We start from the raw sequence: 24,506 nt of genomic DNA, 5'->3' as shown, positions 1-24,506 counted from the left end.
TAGTGTAGTGTAGTGTAGTACAGTGTATTGTAGTACAGTGTAGTGTAGTACAGTGTAATGTAGTGTAGTACAGTGTAGTGTAGTACAGTGTAGTGCAGTGTAGTACAGCGTAGTGTAGTGTAGTACAGTGTAGTGTAGTGTAGTACAGTGTAGTGTAGTACAGTGTAGTGTAGTGTAGTACAGTGTAGTGTAGTACAGTGTAATGTAGTGTAGTACAGTGTAGTGTAGTACAGTGTAGTGTAGTGTAGTACAGCGTAGTGTAGTGTAGTACAGTGTAGTGTAGTACAGCATAGTGTAGTGTAGTACAGTGTAGTGTAGTGTAGTACAGTGTAGTGTAGTACAGTGTAGTGTATTGTAGTGTAGTGTAGTACAGTGTAGTGTAGTAAAGTGTAGTGTAGTACAGCGTAGTACAGTGTAGTGTAGTACAGTGTAATGTAGTGTAGTACAGCGTAGTGTAGTACAGTGTAGTGTAGTGTAGTACAGTGCAGTACAGTGTAGTGTAGTGTAGTACAGCGTAGTGTAGTGTAGTACAGTGTAGTGTAGTGTAATATAGTGTAGTGTAGTGTAGTACAGCATAGTTTAGTGTAGTAAAGTGTAGTGTAGTGTAGTACAGCGTAGTATAGTGTAGTACAGTATAGTGTAGTACAGTGTAGTGTAGTACAGTGTAATGTAGTGTAGTGTAGTACAGTGTAATGTAGTGTAGTACAGCGTAGTGTAGTGTAGTACAGCGTAGTGCAGTGTAGTACAGCGTAGTGTAGTGTAGTAAAGTGTAGTGTAGTGTAGTACAGCGTAGTGTAGTGTAGTACAGTGTAATGTAGTGTAGTACAGCGTAGTGTAGTGTAGTAAAGTGTAGTGTAGTGTATTACAGCATAGTGTAGTACAGTGTAGTGTAGTACAGTGTAATGTAGTGTAATACAGTGTAGTGTAGTACAGCGTAGTGCAGTGTAGTACAGCGTAGTGTAGTGTTGTAAAGTGTAGTGTAGTGTAGTACAGCGTAGTGTAGTGTAGTACAGTGTAGTGTAATATAGTGTAGTGTAGTGTAGTACAGTGTAGTGTAGTGTAGTATAGTGTAGTGCAGTACAGTGTAGTGTAGTACAGTGTAGTGTAGCATAGTATAGTGTAGTGTAGTACAGTGTAGTGTAGCGTAGTATAGTGTAGTGTAGTGTAGTACAGTGTAGTGTAGTATAGTGTAGTACAGCGTAGTGTAGTGTAATATAATGTAGTGGAGTGTAGTACAGCGTAGTGTAGTGTAGTAAAGTGTAATGTAGTGTAGAGTAGTACAATGTAGTTTAGTATAGTGTAGTACAGTGTAGTATAGTGTAGTGTAGTGTAGTGTAGTACAGTGTAGCGTAGTGTAGTACAGTGTAGTGGAGTGCGGTATAGTGTGGTGTAGCAAGGGGCATGGTAGTGTAGTGTAGTACAGTGTAGTGTAGTGTAGTACAGTGTAATGTAGTGTAGTACAGTGTAGTGTAGTGTAGTAAAGTGTAGTCCAGCGTAGTGTAGTGTAGTACAGTGTAGTGTAGTGTAGTACAGTGTAGTGTAGTACAGTGTAGTGTAGTGTAGTACAGTGTAATGTAGTGTAGTACAGTGTAGTGTAGTGTAGTACAGCATAGTGTAGTGTAGTACAGTGTAGTGCAGTGTAGTACAGCGTAGTGTAGTGTAGTACAGTTTAGTGTAGTACAGTGTAGTACAGTGTAGTGTAGTGTAGTACAGCGTAGTGTAGTGTAGTACAGTGTAGTGTAGTACAATGTAGTGTAGTGTAGGACATTGTAGTGTAGTGTAGTGTAGTACAGCATAGTGTAGTGTAGTACAGTGTAGTGTAGTGTAGTACAGCGTAGTGTTGTGTAGTACAGTGTAGTGTAGTGTAGTACAGTGTAATGTAGTGTAGTACAGCATAGTGTAGTGTAGTAAAGTGTAGTGTAGTACAGCATAGTGTAGTGTAGTACAGTGTAGTGTAGTGTAACATAGTGTAGTATAGTGTAGTGTAGTGTAGTATAGTGTAGTGTAGTATAGTGTAGTGCAGTACAGTGTAATGTAGAGTAGTACAGTGTAATGTAGTGTAGTACAGTGTAATGTAGTGTAGTACAGCGTAGTGTAGTGTAGTAAAGTGTAGTGTAGTGTAATATAGTGTAGTGTAGTACAGCGTAGTGTAGTACAGCGTAGTGTAGTACAGCGTCGCGTAGTGTAGTACAGTGTAATGTATTGTAGTACAGTGTAGTGTAGTGTAGTGTAGTACAGTGTAGTGTAGTACAGCGTAGTGTAGTGTAGTAAAGTGTAGTGTAGTGTATTACAGCATAGTGTAGTGTAGTACAGTGTAGTGTAGTATAGTACAGCATAGTGTAGTGTAGTACAGTGTAATGTAGTGTAGTACAGCGTAGTGTAGTGTAGTAAAGTGTAGTGTAGTGTATTACAGCATAGTGTAGTACAGTGTAGTGTAGTACAGTGTAATGTAGTGTAATACAGTGTAGTGTAGTACAGCGTAGTGCAGTGTAGTACAGCGTAGTGTAGTGTTGTAAAGTGTAGTGTAGTGTAGTACAGCGTAGTGTAGTGTAGTACAGTGTAGTGTAGTGTAATATAGTGTAGTGTAGTGTAGTACAGTGTAGTGTAGTGTAGTATAGTGTAGTGCAGTACAGTGTAGTGTAGTACAGTGTAGTGTAGCATAGTATAGTGTAGTGTAGTACAGTGTAGTGTAGCGTAGTATAGTGTAGTGTAGTGTAGTACAGTGTAGTGTAGTATAGTGTAGTACAGCGTAGTGTAGTGTAATATAATGTAGTGGAGTGTAGTACAGCGTAGTGTAGTGTAGTAAAGTGTAATGTAGTGTAGAGTAGTACAATGTAGTTTAGTATAGTGTAGTACAGTGTAGTATAGTGTAGTGTAGTGTAGTGTAGTACAGTGTAGCGTAGTGTAGTACAGCGTAGCGTAGTGTAGTACAGTGTAGTGGAGTGCGGTATAGTGTGGTGTAGCAAGGGGCATGGTAGTGTAGTGTAGTACAGTGTAGTGTAGTGTAGTACAGTGTAATGTAGTGTAGTACAGTGTAGTGTAGTGTAGTAAAGTGTAGTCCAGCATAGTGTAGTGTAGTACAGTGTAGTGTAGTGTAGTACAGTGTAGTGTAGTACAGTGTAGTGTAGTGTAGTACAGTGTAATGTAGTGTAGTACAGTGTAGTGTAGTGTAGTACAGCATAGTGTAGTGTAGTACAGTGTAGTGCAGTGTAGTACAGCGTAGTGTAGTGTAGTACAGTTTAGTGTAGTACAGTGTAGTGTAGTGTAGTACAGTGTAGTGTAGTGTAGTACAGCGTAGTGTAGTGTAGTACAGTGTAGTGTAGTGTAGTACAATGTAGTGTAGTGTAGGACATTGTAGTGTAGTGTAGTGTAGTACAGCATAGTGTAGTGTAGTACAGTGTAGTGTTGTGTAAAGTGTAGTGTAGTACAGCGTAGTGTAGTGTAGTACAGTGTAGTGTAGTGTAGTACAGTGTAATGTAGTGTAGTACAGCATAGTGTAGTGTAGTAAAGTGTAGTGTAGTACAGCATAGTGTAGTGTAGTACAGTGTAGTGTAGTGTAACATAGTGTAGTATAGTGTAGTGTAGTGTAGTGTAACATAGTGTAGTATAGTGTAGTGTAGTGTAGTATAGTGTAGTGTAGTGTAGTATAGTGTAGTGCAGTACAGTGTAATGTAGAGTAGTACAGTGTAATGTAGTGTAGTACAGTGTAATGTAGTGTAGTACAGCGTAGTGTAGTGTAGTAAAGTGTAGTGTAGTGTAATATAGTGTAGTGTAGTACAGCGTAGTGTAGTACAGCGTAGTGTAGTACAGCGTAGTGTAGTGTAGTACAGTGTAATGTATTGTAGTACAGTGTAGTGTAGTGTAGTACAGTGTAGTGTAGTACAGCGTAGTGTAGTGTAGTAAAGTGTAGTGTAGTGTATTACAGCATAGTGTAGTGTAGTACAGTGTAGTGTAGTATAGTACAGCATAGTGTAGTGTAGTAAAGTGTAGTGTAGTGTAGTACAGCGTAGTGTAGTGTAGTACAGTGTAATGTAGTGTAGTACAGCGTAGTGTAGTGTAGTACAGTGTAGTGGAGTGCAGTATAGTGTGGTGTAGCAAGGGGCATGGTAGTGGAGTGTAGTGTATTACAGCATAGTGTAGTGTAGTACAGTGTAGTGTAGTGTAGTACAGTGTAGTGTAGTACAGTGTAGTGTAGTACAGCGTAGTGTAGTGTACTACAGTGTAGTGTAGTATGGTGTAGTGTAGTATAGTGTAGGGTAGTACAGTGTAGTGTAGTACAGTGTGTTGTAGTACAGTGTAGTGTAATACAGTGTAGTGTAGTACAGTGTAGTATAGTGTAGTACATTGTAGTGTAGTATAGTGTACTACAGTGTAGTGTAGTACAGTGTAGTTTAGTATAGTGTAATACAGTAAGTGTAGTACAGTGTAGTGTAGTGTAGTATAGTGTAGTGCAGTACAGTGTAGTGTAGTACAGTGTAGTGTAGCATAGTATAGTGTAGTGTAGTACAGTGTAGTGTAGCGTAGTATAGTGTAGTGTAGTGTAGTACAGTGTAGTGTAGTATAGTGTAGTACAGCGTAGTGTAGTGTAATATAATGTAGTGGAGTGTAGTACAGCGTAGTGTAGTGTAGTAAAGTGTAATGTAGTGTAGAGTAGTACAATGTAGTTTAGTATAGTGTAGTACAGTGTAGTATAGTGTAGTGTAGTGTAGTGTAGTACAGTGTAGCATAGTGTAGTACAGCGTAGCGTAGTGTAGTACAGTGTAGTGGAGTGCGGTATAGTGTGGTGTAGCAAGGGGCATGGTAGTGTAGTGTAGTACAGTGCAGTGTAGTGTAGTACAGTGTAATGTAGTGTAGTACAGTGTAGTGTAGTGTAGTAAAGTGTAGTCCAGCGTAGTGTAGTGTAGTACAGTGTAGTGTAGTGTAGTACAGTGTAGTGTAGTACAGTGTAGTGTACTGTAGTATAGTGTTGTACAGTGTAGTGGAGTGCGGTATAGTGTGGTGTAGCAAGGGGCATATTAGTGGAGTGGAGTGTAGTACAGTGTAGTGTAGTACAGCATAGTGTAGTGTAGTGTAGTACAGTGTAGTATAGTATAGTGTAGTACAGTGTAGTGTAGTATAGTGTTGTACGGAATAGTGTAGTACAATGTAGCGTAGTGTAGTATAGTGTAGTGTAGTATAGTGTAGTACAGTTTTTGTAGTATAGTGTAGTTTACACTACTAGAGTAGTGTAGTACAGTATACAGTAGTGTAGTACAGTGTAGTGTAGTATAGTGTAGTGTAGTACAGTGTAGTACAGTGTAGTGTAGTGTAGTACAGTGTAGTGTAGTGTAGTACAGTGTAGTGTAGTGTAGTGTAGTACAGCGTAGTGTAGTGTAGTACAGTGTAGTGTAGTGTAGTACAATGTAGTGTAGTGTAGTACATTGTAGTGTAGTGTAGTGTAGTACAGCATAGTGTAGTGTAGTACAGTGTAGTGTAGTGTAGTACAGCGTAGTGTAGTGTAGTACAGCGTAGTGTTGTGTAGTAAAGTGTAGTGTAGTGTAGTACAGCGTAGTGTAGTGTAGTACAGTGTAGTGTAGTGTAGTACAGTGTAATGTAGTGTAGTACAGCGTAGTGTAGTGTAGTAAAGTGTAGTGTAGTGTAGTACAGCATAGTGTAGTGTAGTACAGTGTAGTGTAGTGTAACATAGTGTAGTATAGTGTAGTGTAGTAAAGTGTAGTGTAGTGTAGTACAGCGTAGTGTAGTGTAGTACAGTGTAATGTAGTGTAGTACAGCGTAGTGTAGTGTAGTACAGTGTAGTGGAGTGCAGTATAGTGTGGTGTAGCAAGGGGCATGGTAGTGGAGTGTAGTGTATTACAGCATAGTGTAGTGTAGTACAGTGTAGTGTAGTGTAGTACAGTGTAGTGTAGTACAGTGTAGTGTAGTACAGCGTAGTGTAGTGTACTACAGTGTAGTGTAGTATGGTGTAGTGTAGTATAGTGTAGGGTAGTACAGTGTAGTGTAGTACAGTGTGTTGTAGTACAGTGTAGTGTAATATAGTGTAGTGTAGTACAGTGTAGTATAGTGTAGTACAGTGTAGTGTAGTACATTGTAGTGTAGTATAGTGTACTACAGTGTAGTGTAGTACAGTGTAGTTTAGTATAGTGTAATACAGTAAGTGTAGTACAGTGTAGTGTAGTGTAGTATAGTGTACTGTAGTATAGTGTTGTACAGTGTAGTGGAGTGCGGTATAGTGTGGTGTAGCAAGGGGCATATTAGTGGAGTGGAGTGTAGTACAGTGTAGTGTAGTACAGTGTAGTGTAGAACAGCATAGTGTAGTGTAGTGTAGTACAGTGTAGTATAGTATAGTGTAGTACAGTGTAGTGTAGTATAGTGTTGTACGGAATAGTGTAGTACAATGTAGTGTAGTGTAGTATAGTGTAGTGTAGTATAGTGTAGTACAGTTTTTGTAGTATAGTGTAGTTTACACTACTAGAGTAGTGTAGTACAGTATACAGTAGTGTAGTACAGTGTAGTGTAGTATAGTGTAGTGTAGTACAGTGTAGTGTAGTATAGTGTTGTACGGTATAGTGTAGTACAATGTAGTGTAGTGTAGTATAGTGTAGTGTAGTATAGTGTAGTACACTTTTTGTAGTATAGTGTAGTTTACACTACTAGAGTAGTGTAGTACAGTATACAGTAGTGTAGTATAGTGTAGTGTAGTAAAGTGTATAGTGTAGTGTATGGTAGTGTAGTGTATGGTAGTGTAGTACAGTGTAGTGTAGTGTATGGTAGTGTAGTACAGTGTAGTGTAGTACAGTGTAGTGTATGGTAGTGTAGTGCAGTGTAGTGTAGTACAGTGTAGTGTAGTGTAGTGTATGGTAGTGTAGTGCAGTACAGTGTAGTGTAGTACAGTGTAGTGTAGTGTATGGTAGTGTAGTGAGGTATAGTGTAGTGTATGATAGTGTATGGAAGTATAGTGCAGTACAGTGTGGTGTAGTGTATGGTAGTGTAGTGTACTGCAGTATAGTGTAGTGTATGGTAGTGTAGTGCAGTATAGTGTAGTGTAGTACAGTACAGTGCAGTGTAGCATAGTGTAGTGTAGTGTAGTGTAGTACAGTGTAGTGTAGTACAGTGTAGTGTAGTACAGTGTAGTATAGCGTAGTGTAGTGTAGTACAGTGTAGTGTAGTATAGTGTAGTGTAGTATAGTGTTGTACGGAATAGTGTAGTACAATGTAGTGTAATGTAGTATAGTGTAGTGTAGTGTAGTATAGTGTAGTTTACACTATTAGAGTAGTATAGTACAGTATACAGTAGTGTAGTATAGTGTAGTGTATGGTAGTGTAGTGTACTATAGTGTAGTGTACTGTAGTATAGTGTAGTACAGTGTATAGTGTAGTGTATGGTAGTGTAGTGCAGTATAATGTAGTGTAGTGTATGGTAGTATAGTAAAGTGTATAGTGTAGTGTATGGTAGTGTAGTGTATGGTAGTGTAGTACAGTGTAGTGTATGGTAGTGTAGTACAGTGTAGTGTAGTACAGTGTAGTGTAGTATAGTGTAGTGTAGTACAGTGTAGTGTAGTATAGTGTTGTACGGTATAGTGTAGTACAATGTAGTGTAGTGTAGTATAGTGTAGTGTAGTGTAGTATAGTGTAGTACACTTTTTGTAGTATAGTGTAGTTTACACTACTAGAGTAGTGTAGTACAGTATACAGTAGTGTAGTATAGTGTAGTGTAGTAAAGTGTATAGTGTAGTGTATGGTAGTGTAGTGTATGGTAGTGTAGTACAGTGTAGTGTAGTGTATGGTAGTGTAGTACAGTGTAGTGTAGTACAGTGTAGTGTATTGTAGTGTAGTGCAGTGTAGTGTAGTACAGTGTAGTGTAGTGTAGTGTATGGTAGTGTAGTGCAGTACAGTGTAGTGTAGTACAGTGTAGTGTAGTGTATGGTAGTGTAATGAGGTATAGTGTAGTGTATGATAGTGTATGGTAGTATAGTGCAGTACAGTGTGGTGTAGTGTATGGTAGTGTAGTGTACTGCAGTATAGTGTAGTGTATGGTAGTGTAGTGCAGTATAGTGTAGTGTAGTACAGTACAGTGCAGTGTAGCATAGTGTAGTGTAGTGTAGTGTAGTACAGTGTAGTGTAGTATAGTGTAGTGTAGTATAGTATTGTACGGTATAGTGTAGTACAATGTAGTGTAATGTAGTATAGTGTAGTGTAGTGTAGTATAGTGTAGTTTACACTACTAGAGTAGTATAGTACAGTATACAGTAATGTAGTATAGTGTAGTGTATGGTAGTGTAGTGTACTATAGTGTAGTGTACTGTAGTATAGTGTAGTACAGTGTATAGTGTAGTGTATGGTAGTGTAGTGCAGTATAATGTAGTGTAGTGTATGGTAGTATAGTAAAGTGTATAGTGTAGTGTATGGTAGTGTAGTGTATGGTAGTGTAGTACAGTGTAGTGTATGGTAGTGTAGTACAGTGTAGTGTAGTACAGTGTAGTGTATGGTAGTGTAGTGTAGTGTAGTACAGTGTAGTGTAGTGTATGGTAGTATAGTAAAGTGTATAGTGTAGTGTAGTACAGTGTAGTGTAGTACAGTGTAGTGTAGTGTAGTGTAGTACAGTGTAGTGTAGTGTATGGTAGGGTAGTGCAGTGCAGTGTAGTGTAGTACAGTGTAGTGTAGTGTATGGTAGTGTAGTGAGGTATAGTGTAGTGTATGATAGTGTATGGTAGTATAGTGCAGTACAGTGTGGTGTAGTGTATGGTAGTGTAGTGCAGTATAGTGTAGTGTAGTACAGTGTAGTGTAGCATAGTGTAGTGTAGTGTAGTACAGTGTAGTGTAGTACAGTGTAGTATAGTACAGAGTAGTATAGTGTAGTGTGGTACAGTGTAGTGTTGTACAGTGTAGTGTAGTACAGTGTAGTATAGCGTAGTGTAGTGTAGTACAGTGTAGTGTAGTATAGTGTAGTGTAGTATAGTGTTGTACGGTATAGTGTAGTACAATGTAGTGTAGTGTAGTATAGTGTAGTGTAGTATAGTGTAGTACAGTTTTTGTAGTATAGTGTAGTTTACACTACTAGAGTAGTGTAGTACAGTATACAGTAGTGTAGTACAGTGTAGTGTAGTGCAGTGTAGTGTAGTATAGTGTTGTACGGTATAGTGTAGTACAATGTAGTGTAGTGTAGTATAGTGTAGTATAGTGTAGTACAGTTTTTGTAGTATAGTGTAGTTTACACTACTAGAGTAGTGTAGTACAGTATACAGTAGTGTAGTATAGTGTAGTGTATGGTAGTGTAGTGTACTATAGTGTAGTGAACTGTAGTATAGTGTAGTACAGTGTATAGTGTAGTGTATGGTAGTGTAGTGCAGTATAATGTAGTGTAGTGTATGGTAGTATAGTAAAGTGTATAGTGTAGTGTATGGTAGTGTAGTGTATGGTAGTGTAGTACAGTGTAGTGTAGTACAGTGTAGTGTATGGTAGTGTAGTGTAGTGTAGTGTAGTACAGTGTAGTGTAGTGTATGGTAGGGTAGTGCAGTGCAGTGTAGTGTAGTACAGTGTAGTGTAGTGTATGGTAGTGTAGTGAGGTATAGTGTAGTGTATGATAGTGTATGGTAGTATAGTCCAGTACAGTGTGGTGTAGTGTATGGTAGTGTAGTGTACTGCAGTATAGTGTAGTGTATGGTAGTGTAGTGCAGTATAGTGTAGTGTATGATAGTGTAGTACAGTGTAGTGTAGTATAGTGTAGTGTAGTACAGTGTAGTGTAGCATAGTGTAGTGTAGTGTAGTACAGTGTAGTGTATAGTAGTGTAGTACAGTGTATAGTGTAGTGTATGGTAGTGTAGTGCAGTGTAGTGTAGGTGTATGGTAGTGTAGTGCAGTACAGTACAGTGTAGTGTAGTACAGTGTAGTGTAGCGTATGGTAGTGTAGTGAGGTATAGTGTAGTATAATGTAGTACAGAGTAGTATAGTATAGTGTAGTACAGTGTAGTACAGAGTAGTATAGTATAGTGTAGTACAGTGTAGTGTAGTATACTGTAGTGTAGTGTAATACAGTGTTGTATAGTGCAGTGTAGTATAGTGCAGTGTAGTGTTGTAGAGTGTAGTGCAGTGTAGTATAGTGTAGTGTAGTACAGTGTAGTGTAGTGTAGTGTTGTACAGTGTAGTGTAGTGGAGTGCGGTATAGTGTGGTGTAGCAAGGGGCATGGTACCGGAGTGGAGTGGAGTGTATTGTAGTACAGTGTAGTGTAGTACAGCATAGTGTAGTGAAGTGTAGTGTAGTGTAGTACAGTGTAGTGTAGTACAGTGTAGAGTAGTGTAGTATAGTGTAGTACAGTGTAGTGTAGTATAATGTAGTACAGTGTAGTGTAGTGTAGTATAGTACAGCATAGTGTAGTGTAGTACAGTGTAGTGTAGTACAGTACAGTGTAGTGTAGTGTATGGTAGTGTAGTGTATGGTAGTGTAGTGCAGTGTAGTGTAGTGTATGGTAGTGTAGTGTATGGTAGTGTAGTGTATGGTAGTGTAGTGCAGTGTAGTGTAGTGTATGGTAGTGTAGTGTATGGTAGTGTAGTGTATGGTAGTGTAGTGCAGTACAGTGTGGTGTAGTGTATTGTAGTGTAGTGTACTGCAGTATAGTGTAGTGTATGGTAGTGTAGTGCAGTATAGTGTAGTGTATGGTAGTGTAGTGTATGATAGTGTAGTACAGTGTAGTGTAGTATAGTGTAGTGTAGTACAGAGTAGTATAGTATAGTGTAGTACAGTGTAGTGTAGTGTAATACAGTGTAGTATAGTGCAGTGTAGTGTAGTATAGTGTAGTGTAGTATAGTGTAGTGTAGTATCATGCAGTGTAGTGTACTGTAGTACACTGTAGTGTAGTATAGTATAGTGTAGTACAGTGTAGTGTAGTGTAGTACAGTGTATTGCAGTGTAGTGTAGTGCAGTATAGTGCAGTGTACTGTAGTACAGTGTAGTGCAGTGTAGTGTACACTACTACAGTAGTGTAGTGCAGTATACAGTAGTGTAGTGTAGTATAGTGTAGTGTATGTTAGTGTAGTATAGTGCAGTATAGTGTAGTACAGTGTAGTGTAGTATAGTGTAGTACAGTGTACAGTGTAGTGTAGTATATGGTAGTGTAGTGCAGTACAGTGTAGTGTAGTGTATGATAGTGTAGTGCAGTATAGTGTAGTGTAGTGTAGTGTATGGTAGTGTAGTGCAGTATAGTGTAGTGTATAGTAGTGTATGGTAGTGTAGTGCAGTGTAGTGTAGTGTATGGTAGTGTAGTGCAGTATAGTGTAGTGTATGGTAGTGTAGTGCAGTATAGTGTAGTGTATGGTAGTGTAGTGCAGTATAGTGTAGTGTATGGTAGTGTAGTAAAGTACAGTGTAGTGTAGTGTATGATAGTGTAGTGTAGTGTAGTGTATGGTAGTGTAGTGTATGGTAGTGTAGTGCAGTGTAGTGTAGTGTATGGTAGTGTAGTAAAGTACAGTGTAGTGTAGTGTATGATAGTGTAGTGTAGTGTAGTGTATGATAGTGTAGTGTAGTGTATGGTAGTGTAGTGCAGTATAGTGTAGTGTATAGTAGTGTAGTGCAGTATAGTGTAGTGTATGGTAGTGTAGTGCAGTATAGTGTAGTGTATGGTAGTGTAGTAAAGTACAGTGTAGTGTAGTGTATGATAGTGTAGTGTAGTGTAGTGTAGTGTATGGTAGTGTAGTGTATGGTAGTGTAGTGCAGTGTAGTGTAGTGTATGGTAGTGTAGTAAAGTACAGTGTAGTGTAGTGTATGATAGTGTAGTGTAGTGTAGTGTATGATAGTGTAGTGTAGTGTATGGTAGTGTAGTGCAGTATAGTGTAGTGTATAGTAGTGTAGTGTAGTGTATGATAGTGTAGTGTAGTATATGGTAGTGCAGTATAGTGTAGTGTATAGTAGTGTAGTGTAGTGCAGTATAGTGTAGTGTATGGTAGTGTAGTGTAGTGCAGTATAGTGTAGTGTATAGTAGTGTAGTGTAGTGTAGTGTAGTGCAGTATAGTGTAGTGTATGGTAGTGTAGTGCAGTATAGTGTAGTGTATAGTAGTGTAGTGTAGTGTAGTGTAGTGTAGTGTAGTGTATGATAGTGTAGTGTATGGTAGTGTAGTGCAGTATAGTGTAGTGTATAGTAGTGTAGTGTAGTGTAGTGTATGATAGTGTAGTGTAGTATATGGTAGTGTAGTGCAGTATAGTGTAGTGTATAGTAGTGTAGTGTAGTGTAGTGTATGATAGTGTAGTGTATGGTAGTGTAGTGCAGTATAGTGTAGTGTATAGTAGTGTAGTGTAGTGTAGTGTATGATAGTGTAGTGTAGTGTATGGTAGTGTAGTGCAGTATAGTGTAGTGTATAGTAGTGTAGTGTAGTGTAGTGTATGATAGTGTAGTGTAGTATATGGTAGTGTAGTGCAGTATAGTGTAGTGTATAGTAGTGTAGTGTAGTGCAGTATAGTGTAGTGTATAGTAGTGTAGTGTAGTGTAGTGTATGATAGTGTAGTGTAGTGTATGGTAGTGTAGTGTAGTGTAGTGCAGTATAGTGTAGTGTATAGTAGTGTAGTGTAGTGTAGTGTATGATAGTGTAGTGTAGTGTATGGTAGTGTAGTGCAGTATAGTGTAGTGTATAGTAGTGTAGTGTAGTGTATGATAGTGTAGTGTAGTGTATGGTAGTGTAGTGCAGTATAGTGTAGTGTATAGTAGTGTAGTGTAGTGTAGTGCAGTATAGTGTAGTGTATAGTAGTGTAGTGTAGTGTAGTGTATGATAGTGTAGTGTAGTGTATGGTAGTGTAGTGCAGTATAGTGTAGTGTATAGTAGTGTAGTGTAGTGTAGTGTATGATAGTGTAGTGTAGTATATGGTAGTGTAGTGCAGTATAGTGTAGTGTATAGTAGTGTAGTGTAGTGTAGTGCAGTATAGTGTAGTGTATAGTAGTGTAGTGTAGTGTAGTGCAGTATAGTGTAGTGTATGGTAGTGTAGTGTAGTGCAGTATAGTGTAGTGTATAGTAGTGTAGTGTATAGTAGTGTAGTGTATAGTAGTGTAGTGTAGTGTAGTGTAGTGCAGTATAGTGTAGTGTATGGTAGTGTAGTGCAGTATACTTTAGTGTATAGTAGTGTAGTGTAGTGTAGTGTAGTGTAGTGCAGTATAGTGTAGTGTATGGTAGTGTAGTGCAGTATAGTGTAGTGTATGGTAGTGTAGTGCAGTATAGTGTAGTGTATGGTAGTGTAGTGCAGTATAGTGTAGTGTTTAGTAGTGTAGTGTAGTGTAGTGTATAGTAGTGTAGTGTAGTGCAGTATAGTGTCGTGTATGGTAGTGTAGTGCAGTATAGTGTCGTGTATGGTAGTGTAGTGCAGTATAGTGTAGTGTATGGTAGTGTAGTGCAGTATAGTGTAGTGTATAGTAGTGTAGTGTAGCGTAGTGCAGTATAGTGTCGCGTATAGTAGTGTAGTGTAGTGCAGTATATTGTAGTGTAGTGTAGTGTATAGTAGTATAGTGTAGTGTAGTGTGTGGTAGTGTAGTGTAGTATAGTGTAGTGTAGTGTAGTGTAGTACAGTATATTGTAGTGTAGTGTAGCATATGGTAGTGTAGTGTAGTGCAGTATATTGGAGTGTAGTGTAGTCTATAGTAGTATAGTGTAGTGTAGTGTAGTATAGTGTAGTGTAGTGCAGTATATTGTAGTGTAGTGTAGCGTATGGTAGTGTAGTGTAGTGCAGTATATTGTAGTGTAGTGTAGTGTAGTGTATGGTAGTATAGTGTAGTGTATGGTAGTGTAGTGCAGTATAGTGTAGTGTATAGTAGTGTAGTGTAGCGTAGTGCAGTATAGTGTCGCGTATAGTAGTGTAGTGTAGTGTAGTGCAGTATATTGTAGTGTAGTGTAGTGTATAGTAGTATAGTGTAGTGTAGTGTGTGGTAGTGTAGTGTAGTATAGTGTAGTGTAGTGTAGTACAGTATATTGTAGTGTAGTGTAGTGTATAGTAGTATAGTGTAGTGTAGTGTGTGGTAGTGTAGTGTAGTATAGTGTAGTGTAGTGTAGTACAGTATATTGTAGTGTAGTGTAGCGTATGGTAGTGTAGTGTAGTGCAGTATATTGTAGTGTAGTGTAGTGTATAGTAGTATAGTGTAGTGTAGTGTGTGGTAGTGTAGTGTAGTATAGTGTAGTGTAGTGTAGTACAGTATATTGTAGTGTAGTGTAGCGTATGGTAGTGTAGTGTAGTGCAGTATATTGGAGTGTAGTGTAGTCTATAGTAGTATAGTGTAGTGTAGTGTAGTATAGTGTAGTGTAGTGCAGTATATTGTAGTGTAGTGTAGCGTATGGTAGTGTAGTGTAGTGCAGTATATTGTAGTGTAGTGTAGTGTAGTGTATGGTAGTATAGTGTAGTGTAGTGTGTAGTACAGTATATTAATTGGCATTCAGAGACATTGCAAATAAAAAAAAAAAAATACACATAATTTTTGTTTTAGAAAGTGCACTCATATAAACTTATAATGACTTAGACATTTTAAACAGAAGCCCTTAACGAAGAATATATGTCACTGCCTTGATTTAATTATTTTAAAAAGCAAATATAGATGACACAAGGTATTTACTGTCTACAACTATTCATAAACACACATCCAATGATTAATGATGCTGATTATCCCAGCTAATTCTGATTATAATATAGTTGTGACAGAGCAAATCCCAAGTCTCCCAAATCCGATATTATAGAACGACCTGAGAGGACGTCTCATTACAAAGTAACACACTGAGTTTCTGATTAGATTGTTATTAACGTAGCCAGTTACCTTAAGTACTAAATGATTTATTCCTCCTGTTATAGTAATTAGGGAGTCCCATTTACCATTTCATCATTAGAGTGCTAAGATGTGAATTGAATTTCTTGAAGTAAATGGACTTCCCAGTCACAGTTCAGGGGCAAATCTCATTTGAGACAGAAGTAATGAACTATAAAAGATGGATGAAGTGGAAGTTTAGAGAGTTGAAAAAGAGTTTTTTCTGGGTTTAGGTAATAAGATGTGGAAACAACAAACAGGTGATCACAATTCGGTAACAAAGCAATGACAGAAAAGGGTCAGAGACAAGAGCAAAACCCAAACAAAACAAAACAAAGGCATCCTTTTCTTCAAGATAACTAGACGAAACATTTTTAGGAATTCAGTCTGCTTAAAAATTCAGACTGAACCTTTACACCTCAAAGCTTATTAATAAAAGAATTTCCTTCGTCTTGCCTGTCAGGAAGTAGACCCAGACACTTTTAAGTCCCCAGGAACATATGCTAGCTATAACACTGCCCAACAGTCATGTGGGAAGACCATCCACACTGATGCAACGTTAAGAAAGCAAATACGGCATCCGACAGTGGGCTATTCATGCTGGAACATTCAGGACAGGTGTGTGTGTGTGTGAGTTTGAGTTAGTCAGATCGAGAAAGAAAAGTGAGAGGAAGACCAAGTAACAGGTGGACTGTGTGTGGGAGGAAGAGTCAGTGAGAGTGCAGTTACAGCTGCTCATGTGTGTGTAGCATCTGCTGAGCCGATAATGAGCAGAAGTCATCATTTTCTATCATGTCAGCATGGCCGGGATTCAGTGCAGAAGTTAGCGGTGAGTCTGCACGGTCCAGAAGGATTTAGATGTACAAGCATTTGACAAGCCTGGCACCAGTAGGGCAAAGTGTACAGGTCTCGTTCCAAAGCGGTTGTATGTTAACGTTGTATGATGATCGTCATAAATAATCAAATGAGTGTGTTTTATTGAGAAATCCAAGACTTATGGTCAGATAGGTGTGAGTATCCGTCAGAGGTAAACACAGGCATATCCATATTCATAGCTGAGAACATCTGGACTTGAAAATGTATAAAACATACAAGTGTGTGTGATGTTTTTACTTTACTCTCTCTCTCTCTCTCTCTCTCAATCTGTGCGTGTGTGTGTGATTTTATTTTCAGCGAGTCAGACGATGCTCGATATTCATGCAGCAGAGTTTATTCATGGACCACGAACGTGAAGTAAACAGCACCATCTGGTGGCGAAAACATGACATTACACGCAGTTCTACTTCGTCGTTTATATACATTTAATGAGAATTTACTGGAATCTCAAAGGCTTTCGGTGTATTCCTTGAGAGTGCACAGGAATTTTACTAAATAACTAATATTTCTAACTCATCATTCACTGCATTATCTATCCTAGAAGATTGCACACACACACACACATACATCCAGACACACATAATCGTATATGCAATCATATTTCAGTATGCATTCAATTTATTCTGTAACCAAAGCCCACCAGCAGAGGTCACAGTGACAACCACTACTTTTTGCTTACTTACTGTTTTTCTTTGTCAGGCACAACAGCTGTATAAATTCAGAGCCCTTATGATTTTGCTTACGACCCTGAGTAGAACATCATTCCATTGCCCGGCCACAAGAACACATGTTCAAACCTAGGGGCAATTATTTCCCACTTCCCAGCACCTGGCATGTCTTTGAGAGGTGAAAGGGAAACCAGAGAGCCCAGAGGATGGGAAGAAGACACAGAGCTCAGCACAGACGGTACCACAAGTTCAGGATGGAACCGTGGACCCTGGAGCTGTGAGTGTGCAATGATAATAAACAGCTTGTTGCAAATAGCAAAAATTATTTTTTTCCCATGAAGATGAAGAGTGGTTGAGTGGAATAAAGGCTTAATGACGGGATAAAAGATGAGGGGGAAAGTGACTGGAGAATGAATACAGCTGGATGAGAGAGTCACAATGACAATAACAACATCCTAATTTGTTCCTAGTTAAGCTTGTGGCTCAGACCTGCTTATTGAAACCTGATTAATTAAAGAAAAAGCATTAAACTTGCTCTCTTTCTTTCTCTCTCTCTCTCTCTCTCTCTCACACACACACACACACACACACACACACACACACACATATGCGCACCCAGTGCAGAGCAGGGTGGGTGCAGTGGTGCTGTAACTTGTTTATCAGTCTCTTGCAGCTGTGCGCTGATCTGCAGGGCATGGAGAGGAGGAGTGTGTGTGCATGTGATGATGAGGAAGATGAAGAGCAGCTTTGCTCTCACACCGCTGCAGCAAAATTACACTGTCAGATTCCTCACAGCTCTCTGTTTCTCACAAATACGGAAGAAATAAAGTTGAGGAAAAGCTTCTCTTTCTATTCTTCTACATTTCCAGTGTGAGTGAAAAATGAAGTACAGAAGAACAGACGCAGATTCGGTCACTATTAAGAAGAAAACACTTGGTTTGGGACGGTGATGCAGCCAGACACAAAACAGAATTTCTGTTACCACCTTGAAACGGAATGTTTTCTGTAACAGGACGTCCTCGAGTGTTTTATTTCTCTTCCACAAGCAGTGATTTTACAGCAGGAACAATACTGCATTCATTAAAGAATGACTTTCATTTATTTATAGTAACAAGTTAATAAGACAAATGAATAAGCATGTTGATTTTACTTAGACAGGGGAAACTCCTCCACTAGAGAGAGCGAGAGAGAGAGAGAGAGAGAGAGGGAGGGAGGGAAAGAGAGAGAGAGGGAGAGAGAGAGAGAGAGAGAGAGAGAGAGAGGGAAAGAGAGACAGAGAGAGAGGGAGAGAGAGAGAGAGAGAGAGAGAGAGAGGGAGGGAGGGAAAGAGAGACAGAGAGAGAGAGGGAGAGAGAGAGAGAGAGAGAGAGAGGGGGAAAGAGAGACAGAGAGGGAGAAAGAGAGACAGAGAGAGAGAAAGAGACAGAGAGAGGGAGGGAAAGAGAGAGAGAGAGAGAGGGAGAGAGAGAGAGAGAGAGAGAGAGAGAGAGAGAGAGAGAGAGGGAAAGAGAGACAGAGAGGGAGAAAGAGAGACAGAGAGAGAGAAAGAGACAGAGAGAGGGAGGGAAAGAGAGAGAGAGAGAGAGAGAGAGAGAGAGAGAGAAAGAGAGAGGGAGAAAAGGAGGGAAAGAGAGACAAAGAGAGAGAGGGAGGGTGGGAGAGAGAGAGAGAGAGGGACAGAGAGAGAAAGAGAGAGAGAGGGTGGGAGAGAGAGAGGGAGGGAAGGAAGGAAAGAGAGAGAGATGGAGGGAGATGGGGGGTGGGAGGGAGGGAAAGAGAAACAGAGGGAGGGAGGAAGGGAGGGAGAGAGAGAGGGAGGGAGGGAAAGGGGGAGAGAAAGAGAGAGAGGGAGGGAGGGAGAGAGGGAGGAGTGACAGAGAGAGAGAGAGAGAGAGAGAGAGAGAGGGAGGGAGGGAAAGAGAAACAGAGGGAGGGAGGAAGGGAGGGAGAGAGGGGGGAGTGACAGAGAGAGAGAGAGAGAGAGAGAGAGAGAGAGAGAGAGAGAGAGAGAGAGATATTGCAGAATAAAAAGTTAAGCATAACCAAATAAAAAGAAAAATGTAAAACACAAACTGCTCCTAAGTCAGATCATATTTATGAATAAAAGAAAAGACTGAAAGAAAAACATAGAGCAAAGAAAGAAAGAAAGAAAGAAAGAAAGAGAGCACTGTTTCATCTTTGAGAGCAGTGCCTGTGTGTGTGTGTTGCTGTAGTTAATCAGCCGCTTTGGTTTTAGTGAATGTGAAAGAGAACAGAAAGCACCTGCAGGCCATCAAGATTTTCACTCAGGCACTTGTCTCGTCAGGATGAGCTGCTTCTCCACACACACACACACACACACACACAGTGTAAAACACTTCCACTTCTATGCCTGTGTCACACTTGTCAAGTGCCTCTGGATTACAGGCTTAACCTTGAGATCAGAAAACAAGACCATCCTCACACACACACACACACACACACACACAGGCAGATCTGTGATGCCTCCCAAGTACACCTCGCTTCAAGTCTATGGAGAGTAAAAATATCCACATTGTCCATTTAGGCGGAAACAGCAGCCCCGATCCCTAATCTCCTTCTGAACCATCAGCCTGCCCTAATAACTATGATTATATATGGCAGCTAGGCATGCAAAACAAAGCAGCACACACACACACACACACACACACACACACACAGACACAGACACACACACACACACACACACAGAGTTAAATGCAACTGACAGATGACAGCATACACATATATCCCAACTCCTGAGTGGTTTAATAAGACAAATTGATCCTGAAAGTAATGTTATAATTTACGTCAGATTCCTGTTTCTGGACCCTGATGTGGTCTTCAGCTGTTGTAGCACATCCTCCTGAAGATCTGACATGTTGAAATGCTTTTCTGTCCATCACGGCTGTAAAGAGTGGTTCCTGTATTCACCTCTGACCTCTCACATCAACAAGAAGTCTCTCAGCTGATGTTTTTGGTTCATCACACTGTTCTTTGACCATACCACTATGGTCAAAGCCACCGGGACCAGGATGTTACCTCATTCTGGTGTTTGATGTGAAAATACCCGAAGCTCTTGCTGTGTATCTGTACGAGTGTATGCATCATGCCGCTTCCTCACGATTAGATAATTGGACGCATTTCAGATGCAAAAAAAGCCCAGATATACTTTTGAATATACTTAATATACTTTTTTCCCCTTGCTGTATGTACAGTGTATTAAACGGTTCATTGTTTCATTTAATGGGTTCGAGAAACAGAAACTGAGATGAAGTGAGAAGGGAGGAGAAAAAAATAAAAAAACAGGCTGGTGGATCGACAAAAGCCCCGAACGTTGGAGAGAGATGGAAACCCAAGCGAGAGAAAATGGAGGGAGAAGCCGCAGTGTGACCAAATGTGATTAGTAGTGTGTGTTTCCCGGGCGATAAGCCCCTCGTTTGTAACCGAGGACACTTCAAACACCGAGCGTGACCAATCGTGTCCCCGAGAGGAGATGCATCACTGTGCTCAGATCCCTCAGACTTCAACTGCAATAATGATCTAAAAACTGGCAGAGGCACGCGTGCCGCACGTCTACCTTCCAGATGTGTGTTCTTTCTCGTTTAGCCTCTCAAGCGTGCCGCGATTAGCACTCGACCCTTTCACCTTGGGGAAGCCACTTAATAAACACGTCCCTCTGGAGACAAGATCAGGGATTAGACCATCCGTAAAGCATCGCCAGTGGGATTACACAGCCTAGATTTTGGACAAGCTGAATATTTAATACACCCTTTCACACTTTTATTCCATCTTTTCATCTTAAGCAATTTCTTACACAACCTACCAAGTCCTGGAATCTGGAAATCATTATTCTCCTTTTCTTCGAACATCCAGATTTCAATTCAAAAGCAGTTTCCTGTCATTTTATGTTTCCTGCTTTTATTATAGTACTTAAACACTTTATCTGTATCTAATAAAATGGACACTGTGTGTAAATATCAATCAATGACTTCCGCTTTATTCCTAATTAGGGTCACAGGGATCTGCTGGAGCCTATCCCAGCACACATTGGGCGAAAGGCAGGGGTACACCCTGGACAGGTCACCAGTCCATCACAGGGCTACACATATAGACAGACAACCACACACACTCACACTCACGGGTAATTTAGAATTACCAATCAACCTAATGTACAGGTTTTTGGACTGTCGGAGGAAACCGGAGGAAACCCAAGCAGGCAGGGGGAGAACATGCAAACTCCACACCGAAAGGCCCCTGCCTGTTCGAACCCGGGATTCGAACCCAGAACCTTCTTGCTGTGAGGCAACAGCAACAGGGAAAAGATTAATATTAATAAAATGGGAGAAAGTCAGAATTGAGAATTAGACATGCTTAAAGGATAATCTTAGTGAATATTTATCTGCTACACATTTAGCTTAGGTCAATTATTGTTCATGATTTTATTCAGAAATAATTTGGACCTTACAAAAACAAACAAAACAAAAACATAGAGAAAACAGAAAAATCCTCCAATTATGAAGATATCTCATCTGATGTCCTGAGTGCATTTAATGGACTACAAAGTGATGATACTCCATATGAATTATAGTTTATGTCATATTTATATTTTTATGTAACATTGCACTTGAATAGCATTCCATAGATTTAAGATTATTTAAAGCTCAAAACATACATTTTAGTGCATTACATCACATTGGACTGTTGGTGTTCATCCCAGTGTGCATGGGGGCATTGTCATGCTGGAACAGGTTTGAGTCACATCCAGTGAAGGGAAACTGTAACGCTACAGCATGCTAAGAAATTCTATACAAGTTTAACTTTTAATCCAGAAACTGTTTGGGGAAGAAACAAAAATAAGCAGGAAGGTCAGGTGTGCACATGTATCTGTCCATAGTGCATATAGACAGATCAGGCATAACATTATGAGCAGTGACAGGTGAAGTGAATAAGACTGATGATCTCCTCATCATGGCACCTGTTAGTGGGTGGGATATATTAGGCAGCAAGTCAACATTTTGTCCTCAAAGTTGATGTGTTAGAAGCAGGAAAAATGGACAAGCGTAAGGATTTGAGGGAGTTTGACGAAGGGTCAAATTGCGATGGCTAGACGACTGGATCAGAGCATCTCCAAAACTCTTGCAGCTCTTGTGGGGTGTTCCCGGTCTGCAGTGGTCAGTATCTAGTAAAAGTATCCTGTAAGTAACATCCTGGTGCCAGATACCACAGCACACCTTCAGGGATCTAGTGGAGTCCATGCTTCGACGGGTCAGGGCTGTTTTGGCAGCAAAAGGGGGACCAACACAATATTAGGCAGGTGGTCATAATGTTTATTTTTTTACTCTGCATTCTGTCTAATGCTTGTTAGCAAAAGTTTGCTTTCCAGAAACTGCTTTTAAATTTTTTTTGGACAAACCAGAATTTGTCCAGCGTTTCATTAATATCTGGACAGAATTATTCAATCAATTGCACATGCACATGAGCTCCACTGATGGAATTCTCAGTGTAATATTGACTGTATGTGGAGGAAGCGCTCACCCAGTGTGACTTAACCCTAAAGTAAAAACCTCACACACGTTCAGAGGTTTTTCTCATGTGATAATATTACGTAATAGTACTACACAGATCACGTGGGAGAAACATGCCAAAGTGCATCTTAAGATTTCAGCACGCACTCAAATAATCACGTGACATAAGCTGATGAAAGCCACATATGAAAAATTAAACCGCACATTACATCCTGCATGTGACAAATGGACATGTGGGGAAAATATACTGAATCAGACTCGTGCACTATACCGTATGTGACAACGTGTGAAACATGTCAAGCGTCTAGAAATCACGCGAAAATTTTGCACGTGATCATGTGCCTTTTCTTCACAGTTGAGCATCTGAGCAAATATGAAGCTTGATGCATTTCGGATTTGGAAAAACGACGCCATGTGGATTATGAAAAATAGCGGACGCAGTCTTGCACGCGCCTACAGCCTCCTATACAGAGATAAGCGCATGCACGAGCTGGATCTTATTAATTAATCAGGCGTTAATTGGGACGTGTCTCAAACCGGGGAATCAAAGCATGGCAATAATTAACGCGCAAAAACGAACTTTTAGCACCATTCCAAGTGGGCAAGTCCACACACACACACACACACACACACGTACGCACACGTTACATTTCATATTTTGCGCACGTGATGCATCAACAAACCTTATAATAAACAGCGCAACACGCTGCTCTGTATATCACTAAAGCAATAGGATAAAGGAAATTAAATTCCATGACTGTGTAGTTCATTACGGGGAAATGAAGGCACAATAATCCAACTTTCACGCGCTTACCCATTCCAGCAGGCGGATGAACCCCAGAGGGAGTTTAAGAACCTGAAATGTCCCAGTGGAAACGACCTGAAAGGAAAAACGCCCAAAACAATAAATAATAAGAGATATTGTGAATTGCTCTGTTTGTGTGTGTGTGTGTGTGTGTATTTATTTTTTTCTTTTCTCGACTAGACTGTCTCAAATCCCCAGCACATCACTACTATGTAACATCAGAGAAAATGAGCATGCAGTGTTTTGTTTTGTTTTTGTTTTTTTTGCTCCTACCTTGTTTGCGGTTTCCATTTTTCCTGATTGGAGAAAAGTGCACTGAGGTTGAGAGCAAAACAGCGGAGATGCGCGGAGTCTGGGAATCTGACTGTATGGAAGGCCAAACGGCTCATAGACACGGCGGATTTTCTGTCTGAGGCGAACAATAACAAAGCTACTGCGCATGTCAGTTACTTAAACAATTCTGGTGGCACCATTGGTAATTGTAATACTATCAAAGATTCCTTCCAGAAATCTTTCATAAACGCCTCCATATAAAAATAAATACTTTACTCCATCAGGGATCGTAGATTTTACTTTGTAAAGCAATACATTTTTTTTTTTTATATCTACACATTAATATCAACCTAAAGATCATGTTACAGTCGAATGTCTGCATGTCTGAGCCGTGCATTTATATAACAATAATCACGTTAGTTATCCCATTTAAACCATTCAATCTATTGTCATTACTGGATGCTTTGCACTGACCAGTTCCACAGATTTACCCTGAGGTGTATCATTACCTTGTTCATGTAAATCGAGATCGTCAAAGCTAGTCATACTTTTGCCACTTAGCAGTTAGAATAATGGTGAAAAATATATTTCCTCTCATAATGTTGACGGAATCTGTATTATGTAAGGCAAAGATGGAGATCTGAACAAAGGGGAAGTTTGCCGTTTGTTTTATATGGTGTTTACTGTCAGCTGGGTATGTTCTAGCAACTTCCTGTAATAATGAGTATTCATTTCCTACAGTCTAGACAGTAGCTCTGACTGCAGGTGTATAAAAAAAAAAAGGATCAAAATTTGTATGAGAGGAATAAAATATTTAAGAATGAACTGGTAATATTTTGATGTGCATCACAGTTTGTTGTGTATGGGGCTGCATAGTTGCATACCAGTCAGGGTGCCCATGCTGACCCCTGTGCACCGTTGAAAGCACCAACAATGGTCACATGAGCATCAGAACTGGACCACCAGTTGGACTGGTCTGATGAAACATATTTGCTTTTACATCACATGGATGCCCCGGTGTGTGTGTCTCTTACACATGGCACCAGGATGCACCATGGGAAGAAGGCGAGCTGGCGGAGGTAGTGTCATGCTTTGGGCAATGTTCTGCTGGAAAACCTTGGGTCCTGCCATCCACGTGGATGGTACTTTGACACATACCACTTACCTAAGCATTGTTACAGACCATGTACACCCTTTCATGTAAACAGTATTCCCTGATGGCTGTGGCCTCTTTCTTCAGGAGCCGTGCCACAAAGCAGAAATGATTCAGGAATGGTTTGATGACCACAACAGCGAGTTTGAGGTGTGGACTTGGGCTCCAAATTTCCCAGATCTCAATCCAGTCGAGCATCTGTGGGATGTGCTGAATAAACAAATCTGATCTATGCAGGCCCAATCTCGCAACTTACAGGACTTAAAGGATCTGCTGTCCATGCCTTGACGGTTCAGAGCTGTTTTGGCAGCAAGAGGGAGACCAACACAATATTAGATAGGTGGTCATAATGTTATGCCTGAAGGGTGCATGTAAATATGTACATATATATAAAGACAAGGTCACACCTTTACAGTTTATACGTCCTTGCTACATATCCTAACA

The 24,506-nt window shown here is 40.0% G+C and overlaps 1 protein-coding gene across 1 annotated transcript in view; it reads right to left on the bottom strand.

Annotated features, from left to right (window-relative positions):
* Nucleotides 1-23,037, bottom strand: part of synpra (synaptoporin a) — a 39,725-nt gene extending 16,688 nt beyond the window's left edge. The window contains exons 1-2 of the mRNA XM_058372984.1: nucleotides 22,910-23,037; nucleotides 22,646-22,711 (exon numbers count right to left, since the gene is read on the bottom strand). Of these exons, the coding sequence (XP_058228967.1) occupies nucleotides 22,646-22,711; nucleotides 22,910-22,927 (84 nt within the window). The 5' untranslated portion in view covers nucleotides 22,928-23,037. The remainder of the gene's footprint in view (nucleotides 1-22,645; nucleotides 22,712-22,909) is intronic.
* Nucleotides 23,038-24,506: the final 1,469 nt, after the last annotated feature.

This window comes from Hemibagrus wyckioides, linkage group LG21 (assembly GCF_019097595.1).
Source record: "Hemibagrus wyckioides isolate EC202008001 linkage group LG21, SWU_Hwy_1.0, whole genome shotgun sequence".
NCBI lineage: Eukaryota > Metazoa > Chordata > Actinopteri > Siluriformes > Bagridae > Hemibagrus > Hemibagrus wyckioides.
Note: the sequence above shows the minus strand (reverse complement) of the source record. Positions and strands in the feature narration are given on the sequence as shown.